Here is a 13,167-nt window from a genome sequence, read left to right as displayed (position 1 = left end):
AAAAAAAAAAAAAAAAAAAAAGGTTTTGTATATCATATTGAAAGCTGTTTTATTAATCTTAGTAAACCAAGCTAGTAGGTTAACTGAGAAAAACTCTTTATGGGACTGTTACTATGGTTGACTTTATATGGGAAAAAACGAAAGAAAAATATGCTAAGATGAAAGTCATTTATGGTATTCACAGATTTTTTTTTAAATTAGGAAATCAAAACTATGAAAGAAGAACTTGCCATTAGATTAAATAGTAGTCAAACTGCAGATCTTTTGAAAGAGAAAGATGAACAGATTCAAGGACTAATGGAAGAGGGTGAGTATTCTGTTAATTTTGAAAAATACTTTAAAAGTGGAAGAAATATTTGGCACATGACAAACAGATGCTTTCTATAAAAAACATTGAGCTGGGCATGGGAGCACAAAATTTTAGTCCCAGTTAATATTTGGGAGGCTGAGATGGAAGGATTGCTTGAGCTCATGAGTTTGAAAACAAGCCTGGGCAGCATAGCAGGAACCTATCTCAAAACATTATTTGTTTGTTTTGTAAATACACACACACATACACACATATATGTCAAGGAAGATTTGCACTTACACCACAGAAGTTGTAGGTGATAGTTCATGAAAGAATGAGAATATGTACTGACGGAAATACATGTATGTAGATTTTTGTTTCTTAGATTGTGTGTGTGTGTTTGTTAGTGATACTGGAGATTGAACTCAGGGCGTTTGCACTGAGCTACATATCCAGCCCTTATTATTATTTTATTTTGAGACAGGGTTTTGCTAAGTTGTTAAGTTAAACAGGCTGGGGTCAACTTGTAATCCTTCTGCCTCAGCCTTTTAGAGTAGTGTACTGGAATTATGGGCATGTGCCACTATGCCGGGAAGAGGTTTAGAAAAATGACTCTTAGAAAAATAACCATATGAGGGGTGGGAATTTAGCTCAGTGATGCCGTGCCTGTCTCACAAGTGCAAGGTCGTGAGTTCTATCCCAGGTACCAAAAAGAAAAAAGAAAAAAAAATCTTTTGAAACCTTATGAAAGCTTATAACAAGTCTTAAAAGAGCCCATAGTTTAAACAAAGATATCTGAAAGTTTTAATTCTGAGGTTTATGTAGTTTCTGAATTCCTAGTTTGAGCATCAGATGGTATTGATTTGGTGTTTGATAGTGATGTTTTCATTGTCTTCATGTTTTAAGTTTTATATTAATAAGCTCTTATTTCTGCAAAGGTTTGCAGTTAACAAGGTTATAGAAATTAAAGATACATCATAAGATAAATCATTGCAAATGAATAATTGAATCTTTAAAGGTTTTGGATAAGGTTGCAAGTGAATTTCTTTTTCTTTGAGTTTTTCAAGATGCATGAATAATAGTTAATATTTGCAGAAATTTTGAAATTATAGGAATGCTTGTGAAAAAGAAAAATATAGCCTGTAATCCAATATTATAAGGAAACAATTTCTTGTCTTTTCAACACATCTTTTTCATTGCATTTTTAAACATACTTCAGATTATATCAGTGTGCAATCTCTGTTCTTTGATGTGTCATATGCCATTAAATGTTTTACTTCACATTATTAGTTGCTACAGCAATTTTAATACATTAAAATCTATTATATGGATATTGCCATAATCTGTTCAACTGTTTCCTAATGTTGGACATTTTGTTTCTAAAATGCAAATGTTGTGGACAGAACATGTCTGTGCTTAAGTCTTTGCACTTTTTTTTTTTTTTTTTTTTTGGTACCGGGGATTGAACTTGGGTCCTTGCGCTTGCAAGGCAGGCCACCGAACCGCTGAGCTAAATCCCTGGCCCTGTGCTTAAGTCTTTGAACTTAAGTGAATTTCTAGAGAAAGTGTTGGCTTGACTAACTGAAAAAGTTAGCTTGATTCAACTTTTTATTTTTTCTGATACCAGGGATTGAACTCAGGACCTTGCGTTTGCGACGCAGGTGCTACTGAGCTAAATCCCTGTCCCTTGATTCCACTTTTATTTGTGTTTCTCTTTTTTTGAGACAAGGTCTTGCTATTGTAGTTCAGACTGACCTTGAACTCACTTGTAGCCCATGTTGGCCTTGAACTCATGGTGATCCTCCTGCCTTAGCCTCCCAAGTGCTGGGATTACAGGTGTGCACCACCATGCCTGGCTTTGATCCAACTTTCAATTTTTTTATTTTTTATTTTATTTTATTTGTATTTATTTATTTTTGGTGGTACCAGGGATCAAATTTAAGACCTTGCACTTGCGAGGCAGGCAGCAGAACCACTGAGCAAAATCCCCAGCTTTGTAATTTTTTTCAACTAATATTTCTTGAGCCATCAATATATTGTTAATACAGTAGTATATATGACATACTTGCTATCCCTTAGGAGCTTAGTTTAATAAGAGGAAAATATAGGTACACAGATAATTATAAACTCTACAACATATAATTATAAACTTAAACCGTAGAAGTAAATGAACAAATGGTTATGACATACATTGTCTTGATTATTTCAAGGAATCTTTTAGTCATTAACTGCTTTGTGTTACATTAGAGACTGAAGGGACAGCTAACTGCATGGTTTCATGATTTAAATAAATTTTTTGAAATATTGTATCCAAAGTGATTATTTCAGAATTTAGTAATTTAATGTGGGAGTAGACTGATGTTTTATTTCGCTTAATGAACCTCTTTAAAATAGAATAATTTCACACAGGAATATTTTTATACTGCTTCTGTATCCCTCAGAAATGTTTTTAGAGCCTATACCTGACAAACTGAAAAGCTCAAAGCTGAAAGTATGTTTGAAGAATACCTGATTATTTCAGTACCTAATCAAGTACTAACAGTTTATACCTCTTCCATATCTTTGTGCACACACCTAACACTACCCTTTTGCCAAGCCATGTGAAAGTAAGTTAAAGGTACCTTAGTTTTTATATTTCTTCACAAGTACGCCACCATAACAATACCTGAGAAGATCAGTGTTAACTCAGAAGTGTAATCTATGTATGTATTTCATCGTGAGTCTCAAAAATGCCTTTTGTATTGGGCCATTTGTCTTGCTTGAAGATCCTGGTTTTCTTTTCTTTATTTCATTGAAGACTGTATATAGAGTCCAGGGAAGTTGTCCTACAGGTTATCTCATGTTCAGAAATTTGTCACTTTTCTTCATGATTAGACTCAGACCAAGGTTTTGTTAAGAAATATCATGGTTAATATTGTAAATTCACTACTACATCACATCAGTGCCACATAATGTTAGGTGGTACCACGGTGTGTGGTTAGGGTGATAACTGTCAGATTTCTCATTGTAAAAGTACATTTTTCAGTTTATAATTCATAAGTAAGATGTGGGAGTGTTTCTTAATACTGCTTTATTATCCTATTCCCCAATATCCTTTCATGCAGTAATTTCAGCATTCATTGATGATTCCTGTCCAAATCAATTTTAACATTAGGCTTACAAATGGGACTTTTTTTTTTTTTTTTTGGTATCAGAGATTGAACTCGGGGCCTTGTGCTTGTAAGACAGGTGGCGGAACCACTGAGCTAAATCCCCAGCCCACAAATGAGATTTTAAAAAAATTCCTATTTTATATCACAGATTGAATTAAATTTTGTATTCATAGTCTTAGGAAATCATTATTATTTGGATTTACTCTTTTTTTTTTTTCTTTTTTAACCATCGCCAGGTGAAAAACTTTCAAAGCAGCAGCTACATAACTCTAACATCATTAAGAAATTGAGAACTAAAGACAAAGATAATGAAAATATTATTGCAAAACTGAACAAAAAAGCTAAAGAGCTAGAAGAAGAGTCACAGCATTTAAAACAGGTGAATAGCAGTCATTATTCTCTGTATATAAATTATTTCTTCCTATATGAACACTTGGCCTGTATGAAACATTTGAAATGATTTAATGGGATGTAGGAATGTGTCATATGAGAAGAATTTTTTGAATGACTTAGTAGTAAGTCAAGATTTTTCTACATTGTTACAATTGAGAGTCCTGAAGCACCATTACTTACTATTGTGTAATTTATTAAAAAATACTTTTGTTGTTTTTTTATAACATAGGTCCTTGATGGCAAAGAAGAAGTTGAGAAGCAGCATAGAGAAAATATTAAAAAACTCAATTCTGTAGTAGAACGTCAAGAGAAAGATCTTGGTCGACTTCAGGTAGACATGGATGAACTCGAAGAAAAGAACCGAAGTATTCAGGCTGCCCTGGATAGTGCATACAAGTAAGAAAATAACCATACATGAACTGTTAGGGTAAGATGTTGGAGAAATGTTTTTTCCAGTATCTGACTGCTAAATCATTTATAAATTTGTCTGTATATGAGCTTATTCCTAGTCAGGGCAAGTTCAGTGGAGAGGGTCCTTAATGATAACCAGTGTTTGTTAGGTGGTAGACTCCGTGGTACATAGACATTTCATAACCCAGGCATGTAGTTGCCTGTACATTAAATAAAAACTATCACTCTCATTTTTTAAGAGAACTTACTGATCTTCACAAGGCCAATGCTGCAAAGGATAGTGAGGCACAGGAAGCAGCTCTGAGTCGTGAAATGAGAGCTAAAGAAGAACTTTCTGCAGCGCTAGAGAAAGCTCAGGAAGAAGCCCGTGAGCAGCAAGAAGCGTTAGCAATTCAAGTAAGAGGATATGATGGGTAAAAGTAGTCTTTTACTTATGCTCTTTACTACGGATTGAACATTATGTGGTGATACAAGTGTTAGATTTCTATCATAATCTTATTGGGCATTTTTCAAAAAGTACTGCATTATGCAAAAGTAGCTGTATGTGTTTTTTAAAACTATTGTTAAAATGATGCCAATTTTTTGTGTGTATGTGAATTTCAGACCTAATTAATTTTTTTGGTGCTGGATTGTAGCTTGGGTAGAATGCTTGCTTACCTTACACAGGTCCTGGTTCAATCCCAGTACTACCCATCCCCAAAATGAAAACTGTTTCCAGAGAGATGTATATAATCATAAATTATTACATGTACTCTGTCATAGTGGTACATGCCTGTAATCTCAGCACTTGGGAGGCTGAGGCAGGATGATCTCTGTGAGTTCAAGGACAGCCTGAACCTAAATAGACCCTGTTTCAAAAAAAAAAACCTAATTACATGTAGTTTCAAGAGAATACATTTAACTCCTTATTAATAATGTCTGAGACACTCCATAGATCTCAGATGAAAGAGGAAAAAAAAATTTGGTAGGCTTTGTATATAAAATCATTAATTGGTAGACGTTTGACTTATTTATGCATTTTGGTTATTACAAATAATGTCCTATAAGTGTTCATGTGCAAATTTTTGTACGCACAGATACTTTTAATTCTGTTTGACACACCCTCGGGCCACATGGTAATCCTGTATTAGAGTTTTTGAGGAGCTGTCACATTTTCTATAGAGGCTGTACTATTTTACATTCTCACTAGTGGTCGACCGAGGGCTTTCTCATCTTCAGTATCCACATTCTTGCCAATTTTTGCCATTGTGTATTTGTTTTTTATTCCATCCCTTTTAGTAGATAGGAGGTGGTATCTGAGTGTGGTATTGATTTGCCTTTCTTTAATGATCAGTGAAGATGAGCATCTTTTCATAAAAGATTGGCCATTTATAAATCATGGCAATTGTCCTGCCTCAGCCTGAGGGCTGGGATTACAAGTGTGTACCACCACCTCTAGATCTTTCAAAAAATGTATTGCGTAGTTTTATAAATTTCTGTGACGTATTGTTAGCTATTTCTTTTGTTGGGTGTTTAGATTATTGCTAAGATTTTGCTGTTATAAATCATGCCATGGTCATTGTATCTTTGTACTTTTGCTGTCTTATCACAGGGATATATAAGATGCTCATATTTTGGGTTTTTTTTTGTTTTTCTTGGTACCAGGGATTGAACTCGGGTCCTTGCTCTTGCGAGGCAGGCCACCGAACCGCTGAGCTAATTCCCCGGCCCCAAGATGCTCATATTTTAAATTAAAGATAATAAAGAAAAATTGAGGGATGAGAGCTAGAAAGTATATAAGACTATCATTCATAAAGCCACTGTTTTACAGACATTTCATTTTGTATATTATCTTTTATAATTTTGTAGAGGTATGTTACATCTCCATGTAAGTATTTTGCGTAATTAATATCATAGGTGTTATCTTATGCATTTCCTATTTAAGATTAAATCATAAAGATTTTACTTTTTTTTTTTTGAGACAGGGTCTCACTATGTAGTTGAGACTGACCTGGAACACTGTATACCTTCATAGGTGTTATCTTATGCATTTCCTATTTAAGATTAAATCATAAAGATTTTACTTTTTTTTTTTTGAGACAGGGTCTCACTATGTAGTTGAGACTGACCTGGAACTCACTGTATACCCCAGGCTGGTCTCAAACTCACAATGATCCTCCTGCCTCAGCCTCCCGAGTGCTGGGATTACAGGCATGCACCACCATGCCCAGCAAGATTTTACATGTTTTACACATTTATAATTTCTTTTGGACTGGGTATTGCACTCCAGTCCTTGTGCTTGTGAGCCAGGTGGTGGCACCACTGCGCTAAATCTCCGGGCCTTCCATTTATAATTATAAATTACTATTGCTAGATGTTTAGAATATTTCCAGGTTTTTTTCTTTTTCTTTTCTTCTTTTTTTTTTTTGGTAGTAGCTTAGGTAGCAGTATAGGGAACATCTCTGTACACTTATGTATCTGCTTCTCTAGAGTAAATTTCTAGGAATTGAATGACCAGTTAAAAGGACATGACAAATTTGATTAATTCTTCAAATGTGTTCCTATATTTTTTCCAGAAAATGTGTGGCAGTTGAAATGTATGCAGCTGGGTATGAGTGCAGCACTTAGTTTTTGTTGTTGTGAGACAGGGTCTCACTGTGTTGCCCATGCTGGCGCAGAAATCGGGCCCTTGTGCCTGCGAGGCAGGCAGCAGAACCATTGAGCTAAATCCCTGGCTATAGTGTTACTGTTTTTCCTCTTACAGGTCGGGGACCTTAGACTAGCACTGCAACGTGCAGAGCAAGCAGCTGCCAGAAAAGAGGATTATTTACGACATGAGATCAGTGAACTTCAGCAGGTATTGCCACAATTTTCCTAAATACAAATTTTAAAAATTTATTTTCCTAGAAACACAGAAATCACTCACTGGAATAATTGACATGCTCATCAGTTGCTGTATTTTTCTGGCTTATTATGAATCACAGTGAGCACCTTAAGAATGCATACGGGAAAATCTTCAATTTTATTTTATTCTATTTTTGGGGGGTACTGGGGATCGAACTCAGGCTCAGGTCTTGCTCTTGTGAGGCAGGCGGCAGAACCACTGAGCTAAACCCCCGGCCCTTCTATTTTATTTATTTATTTATTTTTGGTTTTTTTGAGACCGGGTCTCACTATATAGTTGAGACTGAACTGAACTGGAACTATGTAGCCCAGGTTGGCCTCAAACTCACAGTGGATCCTCCTGCCTCTGCCTCCTGAGTGCTGGGATCAGGTGTGCCACCATGTCCGGCCCGTTCAATTTTATTTTAAAAGAAACAATTTTATCATGATAGAGTTCTTGTATATTTAGTAAATTTTTTTTGTTGTTTTCTGGTGCTGGAAATTAAGTCTAAGGCATTATGTATGCTAAGCAAGTGCTCTACCACTGAGCTTTCAGTATTGTTTTTTGATTTGTAATGGCTAGTTTATTAATGATTATTGGTTTTAGATTACTATAGGGTAGATCAATTCCTGGTTTCTGTTCCAATACTCTTACTAATTTTTAGTCAGTGAACAAGTATAGGAAAAGAGAGGAAATGCAAATTACACAGATTTTTCTTTTTTGATACACATTTTAAAATACTTGGAGCAGGTGTTGTGGCGCACTCCTGTAATCCCAGCACTTGGGAGGTTAAGGCAAGGGGATCTCAGTAAGTTTGAGTCTTGCCTGGGCTACATAGTGAGTTCAAGGCCAGCCTGAACTACATACTGAGATCCTATCTCAAGAAACAAAAAATATGCAAACAGAGTAAAACATTGGACAGAAAGGTAAGGACCATAAACTAATAACCATAAACTATCTTAGAAATACTTTGAGAAGAAGCACTTTATTTAGATACTCTATTCAAGTTTTTATACCTGAAGAAATTGAATTAAAACATTTCATCAAAAAAGCAGATAATTTTCTCTTGAAAAAATAAAATTTTTGAGAAATCTCTGGTAAAGTTTAGATTTGCTAGTGTTTTCAGTCATTTGATTCCTGTCTGTGGTAATGACTTAAGACTTTGTTGATTCAGAGACTCCAGGAAGCAGAGAATCGGAATCAGGAACTGAGTCAAAGTGTTTCATCAACAACAAGACCGTTGCTTAGACAAATAGAAAATTTGCAAGCAACCCTAGGCTCCCAGACATCATCGTGGGAGAAGTTGGAGAAGAATCTTTCTGATAGGCTTGGTAATTGCTTTAGTTTTTGTTTTTGCATGAGCTTTCCTTCTTGTTTTTAGAATTAGGATATGGTATGATAATGGTATGATTTGATAGTTACATTTTGTGTCTTGAATGTGTATGTCTTCTATGTAGATTTTTAACCTCTTCTCCTTTTTTTCTCCCTTTATTTTTAATACCTTACCTGTAGCTCTTTTTTTTCCCCTTACATATTCTTTCAGTACTGGCTAAAATACTGCCTGTTGTTTTTTCATTTATTTCTACAGCCTGTTACTGCACTGTAGTTTTTCTTGTCTGTTACTACAGCAAACCTCTTTCTAGCTTCTCTGCAGTAGTGTGAAAGGTAGGGATCAGATATGATTTCTAGTTTACTGGTAGAATTCTAGGAGGAGCGGTAGATCTGAGAATGTCAAGCTGAAATCCCAGCAGACAAATACCATGGAATCTTAGCAGTCCATATGCTGCCTCTTTACAGACATACCCCAGGTTGCCTTTCTGTGATTTTAATGAAAAGTCATTGTTCCAAGATGTTTCTTTTCAAGCAGACAGGTAATACATGTGTATTCTAGATGTCCTAGAGTTAGCAAATTCACGAAAAATTGTTCTATGCTTTCTGTTGCACAAACTGCTGTACCTGTAATTTGAGGGCCGTCATGGTATAGTGACAAAAGCTGACTGCATAGAGGTTAGGAGACAAGGACTTGCTGTTTTTCATCATCTAGCCTGTCTGGAGCAAGTCACTTACCTTACCCTAGACTCTCATTTAGCTATTCCTTGGTTAAATCTCAGAACCCTATCCACTGCTCTTTTGTTCTTTTGAATTTTTAAAATTAATACAATTGTAGATTCAAATATAGTTAAAGAAATAGAACAGACAAGTCCCTCACACACTTGCCCAATTTCCTCAAATATTAAAAATTTGCAAAATTATTATATAACATCATAGCCATGTATTGACTCTGATACTATGGGCCAAATTTATTTAATTTTCCCAGTTTTTTTGGTATATACTCATGTGCATATTAGTTATATACAATTTTATATTACATATAAGAACAGTCCCAATACTACCAGGTCCCTTTTGTTTCCCTTTTATCAATATACCTGCCACCCTCTGATTCCCCCCTCCTCCTCCTATATTCCTGGCAACAGCTAATCTGTCTTTCATCTCTAAAAGTTTGTCATTTCAAAAATGTTGAATTAATAAAAATATACATGTGACATTTTGATACTAGCTTGGTTCACTCAGTATAATTATCTGGAGGATTATATAAGTTACATTTATCAAGAGGTTAATATTTTTATTGCTGAGTGTTAATCCATAGACTATGTACCACAGTTTGTTTAACCATTAACTTGATGAAAAACATCCAAGCTTGTTCCAAGTTCTAGCTGTTTCAGCTATAGCTGTATCTAGTTCACTGGTACATACAGAATGTTCGTATACTGGTTTAGTGTAGACATAAATTTTCAGGTCTCTGCATAAATGCCCAGGAGTGCACTTGCTGGGCTCTGTGGTAGTTGAACATTCAATTTTTAAAGAAAATATCAGGCATGGCCATTATGGCTGAGAGTAATCCAGTTCTTTACATCCTTGTTAGCATTTCGTCATGGTCCCTGTTTTTTCTTTTAGTCTTTCAGACAGGTATGTAGTAAGATCATATGACAAATAATGTTGAACCTTGTTTCATGTGCATATTCTCCATTTGTACAGGCTTTGCAGTGAAATATCTGTTTGTGTCTTGTTCTCTTTTTTTTTTTTGGTACTGGGGATTGAACTCAGGACCTTGTGCTTGCCAGGCAGGAGCCATGCCACTGAGCTACATCCCTGGTCCTTTTTTTTTTCCAATATTAGGCATTGAACTGGGGCCTTTAAACTAAGCTATATCCCTTTTTTGCTTTTGTTTTTTTTGAAGCAGGGTCTCACTGAGTCACTACCCAGTCTGGACTTGAATTTGTGATCCTCCTGTCTCAGTCTCCCAGAGTGCTGGGATTATAGACATGTGCCTTTTTTGTCCATTTTCTAACTGGATTGTATTTTCAGTTTTGAGTGTTCATTCTGTATTCTGGATACTAGGCCAGTTGTGTGGCTTACATTTATTTCTTCTGTTTGTAGTTTATTGTTTTCTCTCCTTTGTGCAGAGCAGAAATTTAAAGGAGTACATTTTCTTGGTTTTCCATTCTGTGACTTATGTTTTTGGTGTCAAATCCAGATACACTTTGCCTAGTCCTACATACTGAAAATTTCTTACTGTTTTTTTTTTTCTAAAAGTTTTATGCTTTACATTTGAGTTTTAAACTCATTTTCAATGTTGATTATACATACTATTTAGGTTGAGTTTCTTTTTTTCCCCTTGCTACACAGACTTTTGATCTGTTGCTCTTTTTCTCTTTCCTTTCGCCTGCCTCCCCCAGTCCTTTCCTCTCTCTTGCTCCTTCCTTCCTTTCCCTCTTCTTCATCCTAGTCTCCAGTGCTCTACTGCTGAGCTGTGATCCTCTACTCTTTCAATGCATGACTCCATTTTCTTTCTTTCTTTTCTTGTTTGCTTTTTGAGACAGAGTCTCACTGTGTATGTAGTTCAGGCTGGCCTTAAACTTACTGTGTAGCTCAGGCAGGGCTTGCAGCAACCCTCCTCCTGCCTCAGCTTTCCAAGTGCTGGAATTACAGGCATGCACCATCATGTCTTGCCTGCATGACTCCAATTTTCAAAGTAAAACAATTTGGGAAAAGAGTAATAAAGAAGGTTTAAATTAAGATTGGTTCATTTCTCTCAGGCAAACCTGCCTTAGCAATTGCCAGTTTCGTGTGGCTACTTGCCTTATTAAAAGATTACAGTCAGAGTCAGTTTGGTGTCTTGGCCTTTCCCATGTATGTATACGTGATTTTTCTTTCTGTCCTACAATCAGGTGAGTCCCAGACCTTGTTGGCAGCAGCAGTTGAAAGAGAACGTGCAGCTACAGAAGAACTCCTTGCCAACAAAATCCAGATGTCATCTGTGGAATCACAGAATTCTCTCTTGAGACAGGAAAATAGTAGACTTCAGGTCCAGCTAGAATCAGAGAAAAATAAGCTAAGAAAACTGGAGGATGAAAATAATCGGTGAGCACATTTTTCTTGGTAGTTTTAAGGCAGTTTAAAGCACTTTTTAAAAGTGTTTCACTGCTTTTTTAACTTTATAGCACCAAGAACAGTAAATACTTGTGTTGAAAGTGAGGGTCATTAGTAATAATATAAATATCGACACAGCACTGGGATTCTTTGGACCTCATATAGAGCTTGAAGTTTTGTGGTACATTTTATATGTATTTGCATTTTTTCCCAGGAAGTAATTCATACCATTAATAAGGTTTTCCCAAGGGCTCTGTATCACCACAAAGTTGTGTGGAGACAACTCATTGGAGTTATTTTTATGTTACAGAGGTTTTGGCAGCATTCCAGTCTTCTAAATATTTGAGCTCTTTGGAAACTACCAGTTGTAAAATCTACCCGTCTAAAATTATATGAAGGCTGTGATTAATGCTTTTACTTTTGAGTTCTACCTTGGAAATTATGCTTTTTTAAAAAAGTAGTTAAGTGAAAATGATTTATTAAGGTAGAATATCTCAACTTCTCTCAACCTTTTCACAGAACCCCTGCTTTGGTAAAATTTGAGCTTATTATAGAATGGTGGTACTAAAAATTACATTTGAAAGTCTTTTTAAAAATGAAATCTTAACCAGTAAATAAAATGCACAGAAGTGGAGCCATTTTGTTTGTAGTTCAACTTCAGAGTAGAACCCAAGTGATCTGGAAAACACAACTGGAAAATCACTGATGATGGTAATAAAAATGACTACTAAATATATAACTGGAGATATAAAAGTAGTGAGTTTTTAATAGTCTGTCCTATCATCTTTTTGTTTTGTTTAATTCCCTCTGGTTTACTAGGTACCAGGTTGAATTAGAAAACCTAAAAGATGAATATGTAAGAACACTTGAAGAGACAAGGAAAGAAAAGGTATTTCTCTTAGTGTTCGCTCGCCTCTTAGGGCTTAGAGAATGGTTGGGGACAGTAGCGAACTGATGAGTTGCTGAGATGAAGTGGGTGATGCCACTGCTTCAGGAACTGGTCTTCTAGTAGTAAAACAAATAGGCGTTTATACTTTTTGCTGCAGACTTTACAGTTGACTTATGATGCCATGAATTAGTATCACAGGAATTATCTAATTGTATCTCTCGCCACTAGATATTGTTGAGTAGTCAATTAGAAATGGAAAAAATGAAAGTTGAGCAAGAGAGGAAGAAAGCCATTTTCACTCAAGAAGCAATAAAAGAAAAGGTATGGACTGTTGTTGACTTTTGTTTGTTTTTTGTATAATGTAAGAGTTGTAATCATTGACTGTTTTTATGATTTTAGCCATACTTTTATTATAAGTACCGTTTTTATGTCTAAAATCAGTATATTGATAAATTTTAGTAGTACTATCTCTATTCGAGTGATTCCAGTGTAATTTGACTATATCCAAAGAGACTGTGATTACTAGGTTTTGAATTACTGAACTGTTGTTCTTTTAAAATGAATTTTGTGGTCTCACTGAAACTAAAGTAGTAATTGGCCTATAGGCACCTTCGAAATAGAACTGGCCTGTTCACTTTTTTTCTTTTATAAGGTGAGTTTCCTATGTTGAAAGCATTATAGTGTACTTAGAATTAACATTTAAAAAATAAATATATATATGTATTATATATATATATTT

General features: G+C 35.4%; 1 protein-coding gene across 1 annotated transcript in view; it reads left to right on the top strand.

Annotated features, from left to right (window-relative positions):
- Nucleotides 1-13,167, top strand: part of Tmf1 (TATA element modulatory factor 1) — a 28,024-nt gene that overhangs the window by 9,872 nt on the left and 4,985 nt on the right. Inside the window, exons 5-13 of the mRNA XM_010635901.3 lie at nt 202-307; nt 3,678-3,820; nt 4,064-4,230; nt 4,485-4,641; nt 6,989-7,081; nt 8,283-8,439; nt 11,338-11,530; nt 12,359-12,428; nt 12,657-12,749. Coding sequence (XP_010634203.1) covers nt 202-307; nt 3,678-3,820; nt 4,064-4,230; nt 4,485-4,641; nt 6,989-7,081; nt 8,283-8,439; nt 11,338-11,530; nt 12,359-12,428; nt 12,657-12,749 — 1,179 coding nt within the window. The remainder of the gene's footprint in view (nt 1-201; nt 308-3,677; nt 3,821-4,063; nt 4,231-4,484; nt 4,642-6,988; nt 7,082-8,282; nt 8,440-11,337; nt 11,531-12,358; nt 12,429-12,656; nt 12,750-13,167) is intronic.

Source organism: Fukomys damarensis, unplaced genomic scaffold, assembly GCF_012274545.1.
Source record: "Fukomys damarensis isolate Sample0158 unplaced genomic scaffold, DMR_v1.0_HiC HiC_scaffold_28, whole genome shotgun sequence".
Classification (NCBI taxonomy): Eukaryota; Metazoa; Chordata; class Mammalia; order Rodentia; family Bathyergidae; genus Fukomys; species Fukomys damarensis.
This window is presented reverse-complemented; position numbering and strand designations above follow the sequence as displayed.